Raw genomic sequence first — 22,738 nt, 5'->3', positions numbered from 1 at the left:
GGTTTCTTAAATGTTCACTGCGAAATTACATGACAACCCATATGCTTCTTTTTAATCCCACACTGCCATACTAAACTACAGAATTCTGAATTACCCCCTCCAGCATTTTCAATATGGTTGTTAACAAGTACTAAATAAAGAAAGTTGGACTCATTTGTAGATAGAAGAAACAGATACACAGATATACAGCTGTTACAAGAAACAAAAATTGTTAATTCAGCAAAATCTTAGATTAGAAGCATTATCAAAATCCAGCAAAAATTGGAAAACACACTGTGGGTTTACATGAGCAGGAATAAAGACAATTTTTTAAAATATGCAATGCTAACTCTCTAACTCTGTCCTATTTCTGATAAAATAACCCAAATATATTCTTGCTGTATTACTCTATTCCTCAACATGAAACAGGAAAAACAAATTGTTAAAAACTTAAAGTATAATCAACATAATACTAATACTTCCACTATAAAACATGTGAAAAATATAGTTTAAATATATATATTATAATTTACATATAAATATATAAAAATAAGGAAATTTACTGTTTCTAACATTAATAAGACTGCTACAACCTTACTCTTCAAGTATTACTTCACTGGCAATAAACTTGTATACTCTAAGACCCATAAGAATAAAAAAGATCAAGGTTAATAAATTTTCCCAAAACTTAAATGTTATATAAATAATCCCCAATACCAGGCAAAGTGGCTATGCTAGGGCAAGAAATGCCTGGCTTATTTCCAAACTATTTTAATTTAGAGAAATCAAACAAGAAAATGGAAAATAATTATATTCTGCTGCACATTGAGACATTTTTCTTGAAGATGCCTTTCATGAACGACAACTTCATGAAAAATGTGCATTTCTCTCACCTTCACTGAAAAGTGAAGAAAGCTTACCCCGACTAGGTAAACACATACTGCTTCAATACTGTTTATGTATTTTCTGAAAAATCCACACAGAGCTAACAAAGATTACTTATAGCAACAAAAGTATCTACAGTATCTATATCTTCCAAGACATATTCCCCACCCATGCCCCACTGTCAGCCTGCATACCTGGACTGCCCTTGCTTAGGGGCTTTAACAGGATGGAGACAACACCTGTCCTGATTTCCTCTGCCTGCCCTAGAAGAAATATGACAAGAATGTGCATTTCCTCAGCTTCTTGTCAATTCTACAATCTCAAGATGTGGTGGTGAAGGACAGGAGAAGCCAAACTCCCAAGGATTTCATTGACTGGCAAGTGCCTTCTTTCAGTGCTTATCTGTGACTTCAGTGCTGCCATTCACTGAAAGGTGAATGTCCTGAAGTTCACAAACATCTTAAGGTCCTTGGTAAAAGAAGAGCCAAGGATCGCTGCTGCTCCTTATCTCTCATGAAGAGATTTCCTACTGACATGAGACAGGCAATGGTTTGCAGACAATCATTTCAAATTCAAGTAAAGGATAAGGCTCTCGTGTGAATGACAGAGAAGTTCTTCAAGAAGGGAGTCTCTGGCTAACCAGTTTTCACAAATACAATTGGTAAAAACTGGAGTATAAAGGTCAGTTTTGCACATAGCATAGAACTCAGGTAATTGCATTGCTCAGATAAAGTCAATGTTCACTGGATCTTAGACCATTAATTAACTCTTTCTTCAACATTTGTTTCAGGTGAGATGTATTTTTAAACAAAAAAGTATTTAGTCTTGGCTACTGTACCTGCATCCTAAAATAACTAGTACAATCTAGAAATTCTAAATCACATTTTATCCGTCTTACTTAATTTCCTGGTTTTCAGGAGTTTCTGTCCTTTTAATAAACCTTACTGTTGTTTTCTGTTTCTCCTGATGTTTCACTAGAAGACATTGATGTTTCATTTATTTTTTTCTTCTTTTTGCTTTCTTTTTTCTAAAGCATCTGCCTTCCCTACCCTTACTTTTTACTCAGAGGCAAAAGCTATGGGCTGCAATGGGTACAGAGATGAAGTAACTGAAACATAAGAACAGCTTCTTCTCCACTTACTCCTCACCTGTTCCATTAACATTATGTTTCATACTTTTATTGCAGGCAGTGCAGTAACCTAACTTACAGTTCTTATAAGGGAATGGGATCAATTAACCCCAAATTTGGGCTGGTTTGTCCACATTAGGTCTCCTTTTGGCAAAGCAGCTTGTAACTAAGTGACTTAGGGCACAGTTAGCCTTAGTAGCCTGCAAGTCAGGTTTCCTCTATTCCCCCAAATAATATTAAGGAAAGCTGACATTACATGATTTAGCCCTTTCTATACAGATCATAAGATAAATCCAGTTGAAGAAAATGTCACTGGAAAGAAAAACAAAGAAATAAAAACATCTGAGGAAAGAAAAGCAATCTCTGAAGGAAGTGAAGACAGCAGCAGCCTCAGGGAACTGGAAAAACGTGACCTGAAAAAAGACCTGTGATGATTTTTAAAAAGCTGGCATACTTCACAGGAACGTGCAGGTTCCCATCTCCCAGCCTGAGACCTTCCAGATGTCTGGCCAGTGGACTGGAAAGGTCCTTTCAAGAGGGATTACAACAGCAGTGCTTAACTCTGCACAGCCTGTGCAGCTCTGCTAGCCAGCAGTTTGCCTGTGAGAAGACAGGCTCTCTTTATCCTGGTTGCTGAATGCTCAACCAACTATTGCTCAGATTTATCACTTTGGCAATATGCTAGTTCTGGAAGGAAAACCCCAGGGTAAAGAGTGAGATTCAGGTGAAGCAGTTTATCCTTTTTTTGAGAATGAGACTAGGGAAAAAAATATTCTATGATGGTTACTGATTACTGTTAAAAAACTGTTTTTGCTGGAGATCTCATCAGTCTCCACGCCTTGAAGCAAAGATCTAAGGCTTGAAACAGGAACTGCTTTATTGAGGTGCACTGAGAAAATCCCAAACAAATCAATACCACCCACCCTCCCCACCCAAAAAAACCCCAACACAAAACACCAAACCAAAACCACACAACCATGACCAGTGTGAATGTAAACAGCAACCCCTTAGAGTTTGGCATCCAAGGCATCTGGAAGATGGGGATATGCACTGAACATGCCATACTCTGGGCTGCATGACCTGGTGATGCCTTTCTTTTGACTCTTCCCATTGGCATGGTACACTCAGGTACTCCTCAGATAAAAATTGAGTTATTCTTTCTCAATACTTCTGCTATAATGATGCAAGCAGGTGAGGGGAGAAGCAACTCACACAAGACACAAGGGTTAAATGAGACATGTGAAGCAGAGGAATGCCAAACCCAGAAAGAAAGAGAAATTAAAATAAAAAAGGAAATAGGAGGGGGAATACATGTGGAGGGAAGGTACAAAGGTATGCTGCTAGGGATGAACATCCAGTGCAAAGCAGAGGGTGATGGGAGGAAGAAACAACAACAAAAAAAACCACTAAGAAAACCCCAACTAAACCATATTTTTCTGACTCAGAGTAATTGCTGGCTGAATTTCAGCACCAAATCTCCATATCTGCCTCAGCTGTCAGGGATGGGCTCTGAAACCAACTAGCAAAATAGAAATCATCAACCTCCTCCAACTGACCAGTGAAGAACAGCACCCAATTACCATCACTATACATCCTGCTGAGTCAAATAATAAAAATTCAGTGTGATCTTAAGAAACTGCAAAAACCCTGTGCCATTATGATTCCACACAACAGGAATAAATTTTTTTCTTCTCATAAATTTCTAAAATGTTAAAAAAAATTTTAAAACTTTTGAAAAAGAAAAAAGAAACAACCAAAAACCCATGTCAAAGAAGGCTGCTGCATTTGTACAGTTAAGCATAGAGAGGCAAGGCAGAGCCAGAGACAAGGTCACCTGAACAACTTTATCTTACTGACACATGCAAAACATCATAAACTGCAGTCTCATTCCCAAACCACACTTCATCAATTCATCTTGTCACGCCTTCAGGATCCTTGGCCAATGTGCTACAGAAGCCAGAAGATGTGTACCCATGGAAGCTCTCCAGTATGGCAGGCCTCCACTTACCCACCACAGAGAACACAGCATCTTCCACTCCCATCCCTTGGCTGGGAATGCAGCAATAAAGACAGGAGCACAGCATGGAAGCAGGAGTCCAGGACTTAGGTGACAGCAAGCCAATGAAGAAAATAAGTGCAAGAAAAAGATCACAGGGATTTAAAAAGAAATAAAGAGAGGAAAAAAAAAACCCTCCTAGCTTGCTCAGTCATTGCTGTCAAAGCAAAGCCTACTCACAGTACAAGACTCAAAAACACAATGGCCAGCTTTGCAGAGAGGGAAGTGCAGGCAGGGTAAGGCCCTATGGAGCATTTGGGACCAGGGCTATTTGGCATACATTTGTAAGCCATGTATACTGGAGACAAAATTTTCTGTGAAATTAGGTAGTTTCATCAAATTTCCATGAAAACAGATTAAGATATACTTTTGACTGAATACTAATACCATCAGTTTGCAACAACCATTTTAGATTATATTGCCATGAGCAAGGAGACAGGGCTCTGATCTTCTGGATTACCCCCAGAGCAAGCCTACCTTTTGTCACAATTTAGGAAGCATAAGATTCAAAAGACATGTATTAAGTCAGCTACTCAGACTAAAGTCTGGATATCTACCACTTCTATGTCTGCCACAGTGTTTGAGACAAGCATGCAAAATTAATACTACTTGCACTTTGTGCAAAATTTAAATTGCAATGTTACTAAATTGAAACAGGCATGTTGTTAAATTCCAGCTTCTTGAGCACTTAGACTGAATAACAAGAGCACAGGCAAGAGGAAAAAGAGTAGAAGATTTAGGAGGAATGTTTTATGGGGCTTCATTTCACAGCCTTGACCAAGTCAGAGTGGGGAAACCCATTGTGTTGACAACCTAGGAACAGTTTTCTTCTACTTAAATGTGCAAATGTTGGTCAACAACTCCACAGAAAAGCTCCTGACACCCAGTCAAGAGACCTACAAACAAACAAAAAGAATTCCAAAAACCTGCTCTGAAACAAGACATGAACACATATGATAAACCCATAACACAGGAAAATTCTGGATGTACAACTACATGCTTACATAAACCACTGTAATTTATGCATTAAGGTATGTTCTGTAACTATATACAGAACAGCTTTACAAAGTAAACCTGAACAGCAGTGCAAAGCTTCTGCAGTTGGCTTCAAAGATGGGTTATATGAAGACTGAAGTCATTAGCAAGGGTAAAATTTTTTTCTTACCTCTCTCCTTAGTGCCCAAAGCACTCCTAAAGCAAAGTTTTATCTGCTGACTTCACAAGTGATTAGATAAAAGTACAAAATGGATTTTAAAAAAGTTATTAGCATATCAACCGACTAACAATAAAATGAAGTTGAAAGCACTATCAGTTTATTCTAAAATATCTCCCCCCCAACATGCCCCTCCTTTTCCTCCTACTTTTTCTGGTATAGAGCCATGCTTCCCCCCTTAGAGATTCTTCAGCTCCAAAATAACATGGCTGCCTCCTTAGTGGTACCTCCAAACTTTCTGACTGTGACACTCAAGCCCAATGTGTCTTAGAATTTATTCAGCATATGAATACCAAGAAAAACCTATTTCCAGTAAGTATGTGTAGAAGAGCCAAGTCCTTTTAGCTGAGGAGGTGTCTCTGAAGTGCTGCTCCACCACCTCGTCACACTTATGAAACCCTTCTCCATTCTTCAAGAGCTTTTAAAATGGAGAATGTGTGCTCACTTCAAGAACTCAGCCTGGATCAATTATCAGCCTGATCTGACAAACTTGTCGCATTAAAGCTGTAAACATGTGACTGCAATAAAAAAGCCCTTGCAGAAAAAATGGAGACTAATTAATCCAAAATCAAATGGATAATGAGTAAAAAGAAAACCATAATTCACACTGATAATTAAAAAAATAAAACCCTCTTAATCTGCCTTATTTTGCATGTATGCTAATTAGGAATAAACCTGCTCATGAACAGCTCATGCCTTTGAACCATCTATTTGATTATAATGTCAAAACAGGCAGTCAGAACTTTATACTGCCTAACTGCACATGCATTCAGTTTATAAAAGGAATTATACTCCTTTAAACATCTTTACACAAATGCAAATTCCCTTTTAGCCGACGATATATCAATTTTCCTCAATCCCTTTGAGGACCAGGAGAAAACAGTACTTCTGACTTTTAAAACAACTAAGAGGTTAAAGCACAAACTGCTGAAGCAACATACACATATCTCCAAACATTAAAAATGCTTCAGTATCTTTACCATACCTTTAACATCTGGATCATCTATATGGGGTTCCAAATTTTCTATCATTTCTTCTAATTCTTTCCTTGTTGCCATAGGAATGCTTGGAGACACTGGCATAGTGAGTTCCTGAATTTCTCTATCGAGTTTTATATCAGAAGTCTGCTGAAGCTCAAAGTCAATATCTATTTCAGGAAGTGGAGTCCTCCAGAAATGGAAAGAGTTGTATAATTCCTGCTCTGAAAGAGAGGTTTCCTGTGAATTCAGCCCAGCCTCCTGCACAGCTGTTGTACAGCAATGAGAACTTTGCTCGTTCTCATCTGCCATTTCCCCACAAGATTCTGAAGGCAAAGTGCAATGGAAGGATGATTCAGTCTGGAAATCACTTTCCCTCTTGGAGTTATTTGACACTGTATTTTGATCTTCTACGACATTTTCAAGTTTTGTTGCAAAATCATCCCTATCATCACAATGTGAAGAAAGATCCTCTGTCCTGTTGTGCTCTTCATCTGTTGTGCCATCTTCTGTGGTCCTGACTTGCTCACAGCTGAATGCCAAAGAAAACGGACATTAAAAAACCAAAATAGACTTGTTATGCTCTTTCTTGATAACACACATGCTATCAACTTGCTATTTGTCAAAGTACATTTATTTACACCATAACAAAACAGAAGTCATAGAATCACAAAAGAGTCAAGGTTGGAAGGGATCTCTAGAAGCCAAGTGGGCCAACCTCCTTGCTCAAGTAGGAACAACGAGAACCACTTGCCCAGGACTTGCGTCCAGACAGGTTTTGAGTACTTCAGAGGATGGATACTCCACAGCCTTCATGGACAACCTTTGCCAGTGCTTGGTTATCCTCACAGTAAAAAAAAAAGCAGGTTTTGATGTTCAGAGGGGACCTCCTGTTTGGAGTTGTGGCTGTTGACTCTGGTGGTGTCACTGAGCATCACTGAAAAAAGTCCAGCTCCATTCTCTTTTCACTCTCCCCTCAGGTGTTTATGAACATTGGTAAGACGCCTCAGTGAGCCCTCTCTTCTCAGGCTGAAGTCCCAGCTCACTCAGACTCCCCCGACAGGAGAGATCCCACAATCTGTCACTTTGTGGCCCTCCACTGCACCCTCTCCAGTGTGCCTCTCCATGACTCCCTCTGGATGGCAGCACGACCCTGAGGGTGAAGCAGCCACTCCTGCCAGTTTTGTGTCATCAGCAGACCTGCTGAGGCTACACCCTGATCCTTTCAGATCACTAGAGGATGTTAAAAGGACTGGACCCAACCAGTGCTGACCCCTCTTGACACACCGTCAGTGACCTTCAACTACACGCTGCTGACTAGTGCCATGGGCCCAGCCAGGCCCTCAGCCCATCTCATTATCTCCTCATCCAACCCAACTTCAGCAGCTTCTCCATAAAGATCTTACAGGAGACCATGCCAAAAAAAAAATCCAGGTACACAGTATACACTGCTCTCCCTTGTCTGTCAAGTCAGTCATCTCATCACAGAACATATATCCTAATTCTGGTCTATGGAGATGAGAAGATCCAGATCTTTCCATTTACAAATATTTAACTTATCCAGGAAAGTTAGCTTTTCTAATAGTTCATGGAGAAGAAGACCAAGGAGGCAAAAGCAATTTGTAGATTTAGCAAATTTACCTGTTCTCCTGTGCAGAATCACAATCTTCTGGGTTTTTACCATCTTCTTCTTTAAAGTACTGGCCACTGCTGGATGGATTAGCAAAAGTTGATATGAAAGGCCCCAGAGACTGAAAAGCTGCTTGGCGAACCTAGGGGAAAGGGTCCAAGGTGAAAAAACATTATTATATATATATATATATATATATATATATATATATATTTATAAATCTTGCTGTCCTAGAAAACATAAAATGCCTGCTACTAGGAATTGAAAGGGTCATAAGCCTACTAAAGAAATCAAGAGCAGAGGCTCTTGTCTGGAAAGAATCAGCCAGATGTCCACAGAATGCCAAGTTTAAAAAAAAAGTTAAGAAAAATGAAAAAGCACAGTGAAACTAGTTAAATCACAGGTTACCAAACTGACAGGCTTATTCCCCACAGCCAAAGGAGGAACAATCTGTTTAGATAATAGAAGCAGGTAAATTCGAGAGCTCAGAATTTTAACAACTTGAAAGGAAAAAAACATCATGTACAGAAAGCAGACATTTCAGTTTCAGAAATCTGACTGATAAGCATTATATTTCTTTCCCTTTCCTATTTGGCTACGCCACGCATTTGCTCCTCCTTTCTCCTACTGTTTATTCTCCTTTTCTCAACAATTCTCTAACTCAATTTTTGTTATTTGATTATTTCTGCTGGGCTACAACTTGTATGACTTTCCAAGGTCCATGAACTCATGCTTCTGTGCAGATGATCCTTTGCTCCCGGAAGTTGTCTGCTTAGTAACAAACTTAAGGTTTAAGAGTAAATCTTCAAGATGGCAAAAAATAAAAAACCCCAACCAAACAAAAAAACAACCTACCCTCCCAACAAGAACAAAAAAATCCCACCCAACCCCCCTAAAAAAACCCGCAAACAAAAAGCCATCACCTAAGAAACAATACAATTTTAATTAATAAGAAACTCCCCACCATCAACATCAAAAACATCCACAAAACCCAAAACTAATCAACCTCCAAACCAACCACAAACTCCACCACACCCTCCATCAAAAAACAACATGGTGGTAGGGAACCTGAAGAAGAATAAGTATATCATAATTTATTTTCCAGTTTTGTTAATGATTCTCAGCTATGTTAATCACAGGCAATTCTGTAGCTCAAAAAAGCTACTTCACTGGCAGAGTTTTTCTTACATGCTGCTGTAAAAATGTGAGGGACTCTCTACACCCATCAATGAACTAACCAGTTTAAGAACAATTTTGCTTGAGGTGCATGGAATAGGTTAGATTACCCACACCCATGAGAAGTTCTACATAGAGCATTGCAGTAAAATCCTTCAAATACAACAGCTATTCAAAAAATAAAAAGCAATTCTTACCCATCGCGAAGGATCACTAATCAAATTAATAAAAAGGGTTGACAATTTTGTCCTCCGGACTTCCTGTGATGTTGCACAAGAAACTGCCATGAAGCACTCAGCACAGGCTTTCCTAACTCCCCACACATTATCAGAGCAGAGCTGGAAAAACCTTGGCAGCTGTTAGGAATACAGTGAGTGAGTTTGGAAGTCTTAATAAGCAGCACTTGTTTCAAAACATGTTCTCTTTTCACATTCATTTTTCTTCACCTGGTTGTCCACCTTCATACTTAGATGCACAGTTTAACATTTGCAAGACAAAGAACACATATGCAGTAGCACCATGCCTCTAATCTGCTGCTTTCATATTACTTATGGATACAGATAAGGAAAATTCACCTGTTTGAAGAATTGCAAGGAAGTACTAACTCTTAAGAATGATTTATATTCCAAAAACATCCCCCAAAAGACCAACTTCAAAAATACCCCCAAGACCAAGAAACCTATTGTAAGACAAGTCTACATGTCTACACCATTCATGTCCACACCATTCTTTTAAAGCAGGGACAAGAAAAATAATACTGGTGCATTATTAGGAAGCAATTCTTTACTGCAAGGGTGGTAAGGCACTGGAACACACTGCCCAGGTAGACTGTGGATGCCCCAAGCCTGGAAGTGTTCAAGGCAAGGTGGCTAAGGTCTTGAATAACCTGATCTAGAGGAAGGCATCCCTGCCCATGACAAGGGAGGTTGGAACTAGGTGATCTTTAAGGTCCCTTCCAAATCTTAACATTTTTTGATTCTATGATTAGCATTTTACCTATCAGAGATCACTTCAGATTTTTTGTGAGATTTTTGCTGAAATAACAAACAGCATCTTCAGAAAGAAAAAACTTCCTTTTCTACCTACACTTCTCATTGTTAGATTTATCAACCTCTGCCACCCTCTATCCTACAATGCAACAGCAAAGAAGAACAGGGGAATGAGAGAAAGACTGCATTTGCTCAAGAGATAACATGTTTGAACAGAGCAGTGGTTTTACTTAAATAACTGAAGCATTTTGAAGGTGCTCAGGTGCTTGGGCTTTTTGGACACAGTAATGGCAAGGGTGGACAGAGTGCAAGTGAGGCACAGCTGCCTTGGCTTTGCAACAGGCACAGTAACAAAACATGACTAATAATCCAATGGCTGTTGCTACAGCCTTGTTCACATTTATTAATGTTCAACTGTCCCTACTCTCTGCAGCCAAGTATCCGGACTTTGCCTCTAATTTAAAAAAGCTTTTAGATTAGAAAATGAAGTTTTATCATTCAGCTTTTTACACTCCTCCTTTTTTCTAACAATAATCCAAGAAGAGCAGAAAACGGCATTTTCTGTTATAGAAAGAGAACCCCAGCTGTCCTGTCACACATTACTGCTTTCAAATGAAATAATCATCACTTTTTATTGCATAGTAGTTTAAGTGCACCCTCTACAAAGTTTTAATCCAAATTCATTACGCTAATCACTAAAAAGGCAGTTATGTGAGAGAAATCAATTTACATCCCAAATCAGGAAGCATATGGGATGCAAATCCACACAACTAAACTTCACTACCAAATGACTTGAATCATTCAATAGCTAGAGAAAAATGTAGAAAATGCTTTAAGAGTAGAAGAAATGACCTGAGATCCACAATAGGCCTACCTGTCCCAACACCACAACTGCAAAAAGTTGCAGAGTCTCTGGCTGAAGTCACGCCTGCATTTACACTATGTCCATGTAAGTCCCTCACTAATTCAGGGCATTGATTCATAGCCTCTGCTGGCCCTCAACAAGCTCACTGTCCATATTGCCAAGAGGAGAAAGCCTGAAGAGCTTTCAGAGCTCCAGAGCCTGCCATGATAATTTCTCCTCCCTAGCCTTGTCACATCTCCAAATCCATCAACATCCCCTAGCTCTCCACCCCCACCAAGGGAAAGCGTGCACAGTTAAGGATCCTGCTCTCACCACTCCATCCAGTTCCCTGCTCTTCCATTTTGAATTTGTCTCTCTTCTCTTTATTTCATTTTTTATTTCTGAGATTCACTTATTTCCTTTACTTTACTTTCTCTTTCCCTCCTTTCCAGGAGGCTATTTGAGGCAGGAAAACTGACTTGAAGAGATTAAATCAATACATAAGCCTCAGCATCCCCAGCACTTTATTCCCCCTGCCACACTCCCCTGTGTCTGCAATCTCTCATGAACTGCCCTTCTTCTGTAGCTTGTCTGGCTCCACTCCTGAATTGTATTAAGAAGAAAAACCCTTTAAGAAATGGCTTACCAGCATTTCTTCAGTGGCTTGCTGTCCAACCACACTGCAGATATCTCCAAAATTGGCTGCACATACCTTGCAGACAGAATGGAAGAAATAAAGACTTAGACCACGGCTTTAATACAGCAAAATCCAAGGAGAAAAAAATCAGCAACTTTTAAAATCAGAAAAATATGTTTTGGTGCAAACTCATTATGAGCTACTTTCCCATTCCATCATTTTCTACGTTTTTTAAAAGACAAATAATTTTATTTTCTTAAAAATTAGTCAGTCTTTTTTAATCACAGAAGAACCCCAGAACTTAAAAGAAAATAAAAGAGGATAAAATGTATTTGAGGTGCTGTCAAATTAAAGAACACATGCAGCTATAAAGGGAAATAAGCTATCCAGTGGCAGGATGAGAAAACACTGCCACTGGATAGCTTATAACTCCACACCTAAATATCATGATGGAATACTGGTTTACTTCATCTTTGATGAAGATGAGCATCTTGAATTCCATCTGTGCACAGAGATATGAGCTCAGGTGGCTGATGCAGCATCAGCCACAGTTGCTCCATGTTTTCCTGGCTACCAACACAACCGTAAGGACAAATGCCCAACCACACTGCAGCCACCTATGGCGTAAGGACAAGCAGATTCTTTGTTTCTAGTAATAAGGGTAGTGATTCTGGAAAAAAATCTCAGTGTCAAACATTGAAATTTGTGGAAATGCGAGATACAAAAACCCCCACAGCTTTCACTTACACATGTCACAAATGAGATCTACCAGGGAAGTTTCTTAGTCACATGCAAGTTCCAAGCACATGACACATTTTTTCACAGATAATCCAGACCAGATGCTCGTAATTCATACCTTACGAACATGAAACATCCTGCAGTCACAGCACATCTCGCAGAACCTGGGAAGCACAAGTCTTTCCGTGATGTCCTTCCCAACCATGGAGGCCATTTTGCACATAATCTAATGGCAAGACAGACATTTAATCAGTGATGCTTGCATAACCCAGCATTCTGTGTCAGCAGAGGCTTTTTACATCTACTCTCTATTCTGATGAACATAACTATACTAAAAACTGTGAAAAATATTGAAAACAAAATCCCATTTGAATTGAAAAGGTTTGGCCACTTTTGCAAAGAACTGTTTCCCATTTCTTTGTCATGACACAACAGAGGTGTAGGAGATAACATTGATCCTCCAATAAACTGAATAAAATTCCTAGCTAACAAAGATAATTAGACTCTTAGAAATTATTCTCCTATGTTACCCAACAGATCTTAAAAAAAAAGTACATGATTCTTTTACTACTTCAATACAAAATGTATATATGTACAATTAACAGAAAATTATTGACAATTAATATGCTTAAGAGACTTCTGAGTCCTGTATGGTTTAAAATTAAATACAACACCACACTGCATACATGCAACTCCCAAACATAAAATTCCCAAAGAAATGTATTACATCAAAAAAAACCCTCTTCCCCTCTAACTGCTCCTTCATTCTAATTTGTACTGAAACTTAAAAAAGCTTTAAAAAGCAAAAAGAATTTTACATTTACCATTCCCCATCACGTCAGTAGAACTACTTACATTCATTCCTCTATAATAACAAATGATGGCTTTTCTAACCTCTAGGGGGTTGATGAGGTACAGAAATTTCTGTCAAGTTTCGATACCTTCAAAACCATCAAGACAGATAAAACTAATCTGCTTATACTTTATTCCCTTATGTAGTTGTAAGCTTCATCAAGAAGCACTAGAAATTTGGTGCCAAATCCAACAGTGATTCAGACTTTTTATTGTTTATCAGTCCAGCCACTGTAGGAAAGTAAAATATTAAATGAGGTCTCTCTCAAGCAAAAAGAACAGAAAAAAATTCACCCAGCAGAAAGCAGCAAGATAAATTGCAATAAAAAAAGGAAACAAAAGGGCCTCCATCTGCCATTTCTCCATTATAAGTTAACTAATCTACTAACTATTTTAATTCAACACATACATTTTAATTACGAAGGTTGTGTCTAATGCAAAAAAATGGCCACCAACCAACCAACCATGAGTTAATCAACTCAGATGCTTATTACTTTTTTCCAATAAAACACCACAAAATCAATAAAGTGAATAGACATACAGCAAGGAGCAAAAGAACTGAGGCATTAAAGCTTTTGAACTGATGGAAATTTTCCACACAGGCAATTTAAACTTCCATAAAATAAACAGACAAACATTCAAAAAACTAAAAAGCCAACACAGCAGATGCTTTAGGAGTCAATACAATTAATCCCCTGCACTGTCTTGTTCAGCTGGGGTTTTTTTAAATAGCATATGTAAGTTTTTGAATTTAAATCTTAACTTGACCAGAGTGTACAGCACTGACGCAGCACAGAAGTTGTTACAGATTTGTTACGGAGAGGGAATATAACATTTTCTTTTTAGTAATGGCTGTGCAACTTGGAAACACACCACCACCATTGCACTATCAAGCATTCAGGCAAGCTTTTGGCTGTGTGATTTGGCACTGCTGTTACTTACAGCCACAGCTTCTGTCTTCACATCGTCGTTGCTGTCTGGAGCTGTCAGATCTATCAGCACAGGGCACACTTTGGTCTCCACATCGTATCTCTCAATGAGTTCTTGCTCCAACAGCACTAACAACGCTGCCTGGCTTGTCTTTCTGACCTGCCACAAAAAGACAAAATTGAACCAAGCAATTCCAAGACAGTTTTATTTTTTGAAATACATGTGTGCTGTATTTTGGAGGGTGTACCTATATACCAACACACAGCAGTACTAACTGCACACAGTGACAGGACAAGTGCTCCACAAGTGCTTCTGCAAGCACTTCATGTTTGCTGTCCTGTGTTTTGGGAAGTATGGAGGTGGATACCTGCTGTAGCTGACAATGTGCAAGTGTTTCTTGGGTTCACACACAATTTGTTTTAATGTCAAAAAGAGCAGTCATGGCAAATTTGAAGGAAACGCGCAAAGAAAAAGCAGCGCAATTAATGGAGAGTAACAAATTTCTAATACTGAACAAATCCTCTTTTTCTGAGATTAACAAGAAATAGGCTGGCAAGGAGAAACTGCATTTATTTCCAATGCCTTTAAATTCTGAGACACAATTCTGCTTAGTCCCAATTAAAAAAAGTGCAAAAATAAGATACCCATTATTGACGTCATAGCTTGCTAACCCCTACCTCCAAAAAGAAGTAATTTCACCAGAAGAGAAAACATTACATACAGCAAGAGACTACATATACTGCAATGCAGCAATTTTGGAAACACCTTTGAGCTCTTTGTTTCAGAGATCCACAGCCCAATGAACTATTCAAGAGAGGTTAACACAATGAAAACAATCACCGAATCTTCTAGCAGGCGAACATCAAACAAAAGTAGAGTTGTTGTATTATACATGAATTAGCAAAACAACTACTAAGAAAAATAGCAGTTGGGCAGTTATTTTTAACTCTGTAAATTTTGAAAAGGGCAAGAAAAAAAGTAACAAACTCAAGAGGCCTAAAATATTGAAAATAATGCCTCAACTAGCATTAGTCTAGTCTGAAATGACTGGAGAAGCCTCAAGAAAGCTTTGGACAAGCAAACTTATATATGCAGAGAGACCAACCATGAATGCAATCCAAAATGTTTATTGGATTGATATACAAATAACTGGTAATGAAGGCACATCATGGTATTAAAAACTGAATTATACAAAGGACTCAATTTTTCATTACTACCATTCCTTTTTGCCAGAATTTTAATTTTGCAAGCTTGTCTAAATTACTAATTTTGTCCATATGAATACAATATCAGATAAAAGGCCCCAAATCAGGACAGATCACATTAGATGTAAAAAATTGTAATTACATTTTCTTTAAAAGATTTTCCTTAATATTTAAGTAAATTTATAGTACCACGTATTTCATGTCCAGTCCAAATCCTTATATCCCAAAATATAACACACTTGTACCACACTAAATTTAAATAATTTGGCATCACAACAGTATTTCACCAGCTACCAGAAACGTACCTGGTTATTCTGGTCGGCGAGGTATCGCACCACAATCGGTAGCAGGTATTTGGAAAAAGCATAAGGGATTGAAGGTCTGTTTTCTTGACAGAACATGGCAATATGAGGCACCTGCTCCATCAGTTCTGCCCGCACTGTTGGCTCTGTAAGGGTCAAAACAAAACCAAAAAATTGGCACAATATATGTTTACAAGCATGCTCCCAGATCCTGCAAGAGTAAGCTTCTTACAGTACCCTACAAAGTATGGTCTCAGGTGTTCACGTCAGTGTGTTTGTCAAGCTTCATTTTGACATCTTTTTACAAAACCAGATAGTACACTCTCTGCTGCTGAACTACTAAAAAGTCACATCTCACATTCTTAGTAATAAAAAAGAAGAGGTGTAAGACAGCCATCAAACATTATGAGTATCAGAATGTGATGGTGTTCACAGGGGTCTTAAGATGAGGGAAGAGACAAGAATATTGACTTCATGTTTCAGAAGGTTTGATTTATTATTTTATTATATATATTATATTAAAACTATACTAAAAGAATAGAAGAAAGGATTTCATCAGAAGGCTAGCTAAGAATAGAAAAGGAATGATAACAAAGGCTTGTGACTGACTGAGACATTCTGGACAGCTGGACTGTGATTGGCCATTAATTAGAAACAACCAACATGGGCCAATCACAGATCCACCTGTTGCATCCCACAGCAGCAGATAACCATTGCTTACATTTTGTTCCTGAGGTCTCTCAGCTTCTCAGGAGAAAAAAATCCTAAGGAAAGGATTTTTCAGAAAATATCATGGCTACATCAGAGTTTTCCAAACTCCCTACAAGCATCACCTACTTCACAGAAACCTCCATGCTGAAAGCAAGTCAGCCCAGAACTGGCACCACTGTGAGAAGAAAGGAACTGAGTGGGAGTCTGGGCCATGGCCTCTCAGGAAAGATCTCACTGAGCAGGACAACCAGCCATAAGCACAGACGCTGTTCTTCATTCTTTGCTTTTTAAGGCTACTGATGTAATTGTCAGATGGAAAACGAAAGCATCTTTCCAGCTGCTTCTGCTAAACCTTTGAGATGTGTTTCTCACCAAAGTTGGTGATTATTTAATAAATATTTAATTAAATTTTTAAATTCAAGAAATGCCACACTGCCTGGATGAATCCTAATCCCCGCAGAATATGCACATATATCTGGGGGATGAGAGAAGAAGCAAAAGAAACAATACAGATGTAGATTCAATTCCAACTATTAGAAAAACAGATTCAATTTAAGAAGCAGGACCTTATTACGTGCCTAACTTCCCCCTGGGGATAAAAAAAAATCTGAACTGAGTACCTCTGCCTTTTCAGGATTTGCTGATATATGCAGTTACCACTGGTCTACTGATTACTTACAAAAGGGCATAACATCAGTTACTCTCAAACTATACTGATTTGATTTAGAATATTTTAAATAATAAGATGTATGTGTCACAGGATAGATACATATGCCTTACTAAATTTTTATCTAAAAGTTGTTCAGGCAAAAATGGTATAACCTGAACCATCTTCCTTGGAATACTTGTAATTAACATGATTCATTAAAAATACAACCTTTTGTTAAACAGAAGCATGCAACATGCATTTTTATTTAACATGGCGAGTGTGTGCAGCACTTGGACTTCTTGAACACTGGCTTACAAGTGTAAACTCAGGTCTGAATAAAACATAACAAAGACAAAGCAAGTCCCCTGCTGTGTGCAGTCTTTTCTTCACTGAGAAAAATGAGAACAGAAAAGATCACTGCACACAAAGTAATTAAATGCCTATGGGGTCCAGTTCCTTCACTACAGACTTAATTTACTTTTCCTATAGAAAAACATACCAAAATCAGAGTTGGAAGGGACCTTATAGAACATCTAGTTCCAACCCCTGCGGGTTGGGGTTCCACTAGACAGGTTGCTCAAAGCCCTATCCAACCTGGCCTTGAACACTTTCAGGGATACTCTGGAAAGTTTATGAGTTGCTGAACAAGTTGCAAAATACAAAATGAAGTCTCAGACAAATCAATATCGTATAGGTTTGCTGTTCATGACAATAAAGTTAAAAAGTCTTCCAGTCTCTTCTGTATCTCTTCTCAAATGTTATCAGGAGTGCACAGGAGAAAAACATTTTTTTTTTAAACTTTAACATGTGCAGGTTAAACTCCATAAGCAATACTGGCATCCTGAGGTTCATATTGAAGAAGTCAGATCCTGAAGAACACTATACAAACTACGTGCAAGCTTTAGCAGATCTAACAAAAATTCACACCTTAACAAAATGCTGAACTCTAGTCTCGTGATCAAACACTCCATTTGTAGCACTAAATGCAACAGCTGACCAAAATATGCACCTGTAACTAGGACAAACTAATAGTTGATGAGATTATTAATTCTGAAAGTTGGAGTCTCCATATTATACTAATGCAAAGAAAGAAAATATTTCTATTGTTGTAACTCATCTTTTGCTTCCTTATAAAAATTTGCCAGAGCAGTCCTTAGAACACAAGGATGAGAAGGTGCAATTGTTCATTAGGATGAGGTGGTGTTGGGGGGAGTCAACCAAAGTAGATTGGGTGCTTTCAAGAGTCAAGTCGGCAAAAACATCTATTTTATTCCGACATTTAATTCAGTTCTGGTTCTTTTATGTGACAAGGCCTGGCTTCTTCAGTTCTGGAAGATGGGCTTGAAGTGTGCCTGAGAAAGGGGTCCTTTCACATGCCAACTTTGACACATCAATGTGGTTTTTTTCCACCTGTGTGACAACCTGCTCAAAGGTGGCTGAGTTAAAGAAGCCTTGCACCCTCCATTTGCAACTGCCCAGTATCCACTGAAAGCAGATTGTCTTGGCAAACAGGCTGTACACCTGAGCAAATTGCTCCCAAGAGCAATTTGTTTGAAAAGGGTGAAGGTGGCAAACAGAGCAAGATGAGGAACCATCAGGCTGGGCAAGGAGGACAGGAACGTGATGGTCAAGAAATAGGAACCAGTGCCCAAAGCCAAGGCTGGAGGAACTCACCTTTCCCAGGTTAAAGGGGATGGAGAGTAAGCAAAATCAATCTGACTGAGACTGCATGCACGGCAGCAGTTCTTCTTAAATGGCTTCTAAATTTGCTTCAGGCAGTTCCCACCCTCCCAGACACAAAACCTGCAGCTTCCATTTATGCCAATGCTACTGTTCATGCAGCCAGACAATAAATCCTATCAAAGAACTGATCTAGCTGATGCAGCTTTTGCCTCACCACAGCAGCATAATTAAACAGCAAGAACTGGCACTTAATATTGATCTCCCTGTGCAATCACATAATTCCCTCAAGTAGCAGAATTGTCTGATGATGAAAGCAAGCAATGGTAAAAGAAGGTGCTAGAACTGAGGGAAAGAAGCAAAATATTGGGAAAGCAAATTTATTCCTCCTTCTAGTGGGAAGCTGTGCAAAATGTTCAAGCCAGGCTCTTCACAGAGTAACTGCACACTACTCATTTGATTGCCATCTGAACTCTGTCTTGATGCTGAAGAAATAGCTCTGCAATCAAAGACAACAAAAACTCTGCATTAAGTATATCAAGAGCTGTGTACACACTTTGGACACCAGGCACTCAAAATGGGGAGACTGTTTCCACACCTCTTTGACACCTTCAAAGTTTGCCCACCCACTGATAAAGCAATGGCAACACTCCCTTTCCCTAAATTGATAAGGTTTGCTGTGAAACAGGATTTATACATTTCTTTATGAAGCACTCCAGCAAGAGTGCAGGATGTACCAAAACCACGAGATCCTTTTCCTTCAGAACAGGGCTCATCTATTATGCAGCACTTATGTCATCTGCCTAACAATACTAACGACCTGCAGATGTAAAGTGAGCCCCTTGCTTCATGAGCTACCAAGTCAGCTCTGGCGTTGTGAAGAACACGGGTAGATGAGACGATGCAATTAAAGATTTGAAACATTCATGCCCAGGAGTGAATTAGAACTGTAAAGTCACCTTAGTTCTTACATTCCCTAACTTTTAAGTACCCGGCTCTGGGATCTTTGTAAGGTCGATTCAAAGCAGCAAACAAGGAGGGCTGTGTAGGGAACTGGCTGTGTAACACAACACCGTAATTCGCCATCAAAAGGCGTTTGTGCTGTTCTGGGGAATTACTGCTGCTATGCAAGAACCTGAACCTTAAGCTTACCAATTTAGATAAGAGCTCAATTCTTCCAAAGGCTGAGGCATATGTTCCAGTGTGTACTGAATAGAGCCTAATCTTGCAGTCTGATGCAGTTACAGTAGAGCTTTTTTTTGTATTACGTTTCCTTAAGACCCAGGCAACAATGCCAAAAAAAATCCACTGAAGTCAGAGTGCTTTCTTATTCCCTTCATCTATTCCTCAGCTTTGTCTTTAGCTTGAACAGGTGGCAGCTCCAAGCAGGAATTCCAGAAGGCTTCAAGACATAACAGCGTCTGCCACTTCAGTTTAAACCTCCCTGTTGTTTAAAACCAAATTTACAGCTTGGTCATTGTGTTAGTTTTGGCCAGAATTAATTTTCTTCATGGTAGCTGGTATGGGGCCATGTTTTTGATTTTTGCAGGAAATAGGGTTGATAAGGGATGTTTTAGTTATTGCTGAGCAACACTTACACAGAGCGAGGGCCTCTTCTGCCTCTCACCCCACCTCACCAGCAATCAGCAGGAGACACACAAAGTGGGGATGCAGCCAGAACAGCTGATCCCTACTGACCACAGGGACACCCCAGACCATGGTGTCATGCTGATCATACAGAGCTGAGGGAGAAGGAGGAATGGGGGAAGTTTGGAATGGTGGTGTTTATGCTCCCAAGTCACTGTCAGGTGGGACAGAGCCCCTTCATCTGGGGATGGCTCAATAGCTGCCTGCCCATGGGAGTGGTGTATGAATTCCTCTCACATTTGCAGAGAAGAAGGCATCTTAAACGTTGTTTCCAGCACAAATTCAAACATGGCCCAATATTAGTTACTATGAACACAATTAACTCTACCTCTGCCAAAGCCAGCAGTTATCAACAAAGTGAACAGTGCACAGCAGGTACAAGTTGCTTTGTAAAGCATGAGCTCATCCAGCTGGGGAATACGCCTGCACTCTGTGTTTTTTTGCACTGCACAATATAAAGCCTGCACAGGGACCAGGCTTTATACTTTCACACAGTATAAACAAACCAGGAGAATTTTGCTTCATGTCAAGTTTCTATTTTAGGCAGTCTGGAAAAATCTCTGTGTACAGCTAGGTTCTACATAACATTTGCTGGAACAGTATTTTTCTGTTCAGCAGAGGAAGTATTTTTAAATGATCTTTTCAAACTACCTCTTGAAAGTACAAAGTCTATCTATTCCTTAAAGTAGCAATCTACTAAAAAGAAACCCTGCAATCTGTTAAAACAAAACCTTTGAAAATAAATATTAATATAAAATACTAGATTCCCTTACTCATTAGCATTTTATTTCAGTCTATCATATCTAGTGTGTTATCTAGATACAGAATTACATTGAACCGAGTTTTAGGAATCAAGAAAAATTAAGAGAATGACAGAAGACACCGAAAATAGCTTCCATTTCTTCTGTTCATTAAACAATTTGGAAAAGAAGTTTCCAGATTAAATGACACAGTTCTACCTCTCTTCATTTCCAGATCACACAAAACCATCAATGTGTTCAAATCAGCATCTACAGAACCTGGCCAGACTTTTTTCTGCATAAACAAATCCTCTGTTTTAGCTATTTCACAAATGACCATTCCAATCAACATCCTAAACTGACTCTAAAATCATAGAAGTAATGAACTATTTCTTCTTCATCCATGAAAAAACCCATTTCCCCTAAAATCTGACACCATCTATCATGTAAAGTGCCAGCATGCTCATCTGGCTACTCCTAGAACATACACTCAGCTTGGACGTATAAATGTCTAATGTTTATTTCAGCCCTGCTGAGGCTTCAGTTCACTCTCTATTCCACTTCAGCTATAAGCAAGTAAAGCACCACCATCAGCTGCATAATGGAAATTATAAAGGGATTATTTTAGAACTGCACAGTGTAATACCAACTAATTGCTTCAGACCAGCTATTTATAAATCAAGTCATTACTCAGAGCCACCCCACAACTTGATTTATTTCACAATGCTTTATTCTGCAGCAATGTAGAGTATTTTTGAAAAAGTCTGGAGTGCTTCCATTACCCCACTATGACCATTCTGAAATACAAGCAGCAATGAATTTCCACTACACTTGTGAAGAGTTGGAAGGTTTTTGTGTTGTAAAATTGTATATGAAGAACAACCACTGACGATGTTAGAGCTGCTTTAACTGACAATTTTTATGGATGTTTTAAGTACACCTGAATATTAATAATATTGCCCTTTGTTCTTATTAAGGGTTGTGAACAACAGGGAAGGGTGTAAGTGCATGGCTTTGCCTTAACAATTCCATTCAGTAAAAGAATATTTCACGGAATCACAGAATATCCTGAGCTGGAGGGGACCCAGAAGGATCATCAAAGTCCAACTCCTGGCCCTGCAGAGGGCCACCCCAAGAGTCACACCATGTGCCTAAGAACATTGTCCAAATGCTTCTTGAATTCTGTCAGGCTTGTGCTGTGATCACTTCCCTGGGGAACCTGTTCCAGTGCCCAACCACCCTCTGGGTGGAGAATCTTTTCCTAATATCCAACCTAAACATCCCCTGACACAGCTTTATCTATCCTCTTTTTCCCTAAAGGTAACCCTCCATTTCCCTCTTTTTTTCCTTCCACAAACACTCGTATTTTCCCTTTTGATTTCTACCATTTTCCATTTCATCCTTCCCTCTGACTTTCCTACCTCTTTTGAAGATAAAATAAAAGCTAGACAAGTGGAAATACACTGCAGCCAGAGCCCACCCCTTTTAGCTTAGAAGTCCAGCAGAAAGGCTGATGCATGTGCTGCTTCAGTAGTCAGGCTCTTTGCTCCTACTAACCAGAAATGGATTTCATTCCTGACTGGCAGAGCAAGGAGTGGAACATGGACTAATGAGGGAGGGTAAAGTCACCGTTAGTCCCCCATCAGATGCATGGAGAGGCAAAAGAAGTTTACATCAAGCTCAGGAGAAAATTCTTAGCAAAGCACGAGGTGGGAGATGAGGTATGGAAAATCCTGGAACATCAAGATGGGGAAGGGAAGAAAATGCAG

At 39.1% G+C, this 22,738-nt stretch overlaps 1 protein-coding gene across 7 annotated transcripts in view; it reads right to left on the bottom strand.

Moving 5' to 3' along the window:
* The window catches only part of PPP4R1 (protein phosphatase 4 regulatory subunit 1), a 62,995-nt gene that overhangs the window by 13,705 nt on the left and 26,552 nt on the right, over positions 1 to 22,738 (bottom strand). For all 7 annotated transcript variants that reach the window (XM_058825165.1, XM_058825148.1, XM_058825193.1 and 4 more), the window contains 7 exons: positions 15,546 to 15,688; positions 14,048 to 14,194; positions 12,372 to 12,479; positions 11,525 to 11,590; positions 9,243 to 9,401; positions 7,881 to 8,011; positions 6,248 to 6,771 (listed from right to left, as the gene is read on the bottom strand). In XM_058825165.1, coding sequence (XP_058681148.1) covers positions 6,248 to 6,771; positions 7,881 to 8,011; positions 9,243 to 9,401; positions 11,525 to 11,590; positions 12,372 to 12,479; positions 14,048 to 14,194; positions 15,546 to 15,688 — 1,278 coding nt within the window. The remainder of the gene's footprint in view (positions 1 to 6,247; positions 6,772 to 7,880; positions 8,012 to 9,242; positions 9,402 to 11,524; positions 11,591 to 12,371; positions 12,480 to 14,047; positions 14,195 to 15,545; positions 15,689 to 22,738) is intronic.

The sequence above is a fragment of the Ammospiza caudacuta genome, chromosome 1 (assembly GCF_027887145.1).
Source record: "Ammospiza caudacuta isolate bAmmCau1 chromosome 1, bAmmCau1.pri, whole genome shotgun sequence".
NCBI classification, from domain to species: Eukaryota; Metazoa; Chordata; class Aves; order Passeriformes; family Passerellidae; genus Ammospiza; species Ammospiza caudacuta.
Note: the sequence above shows the minus strand (reverse complement) of the source record. Positions and strands in the feature narration are given on the sequence as shown.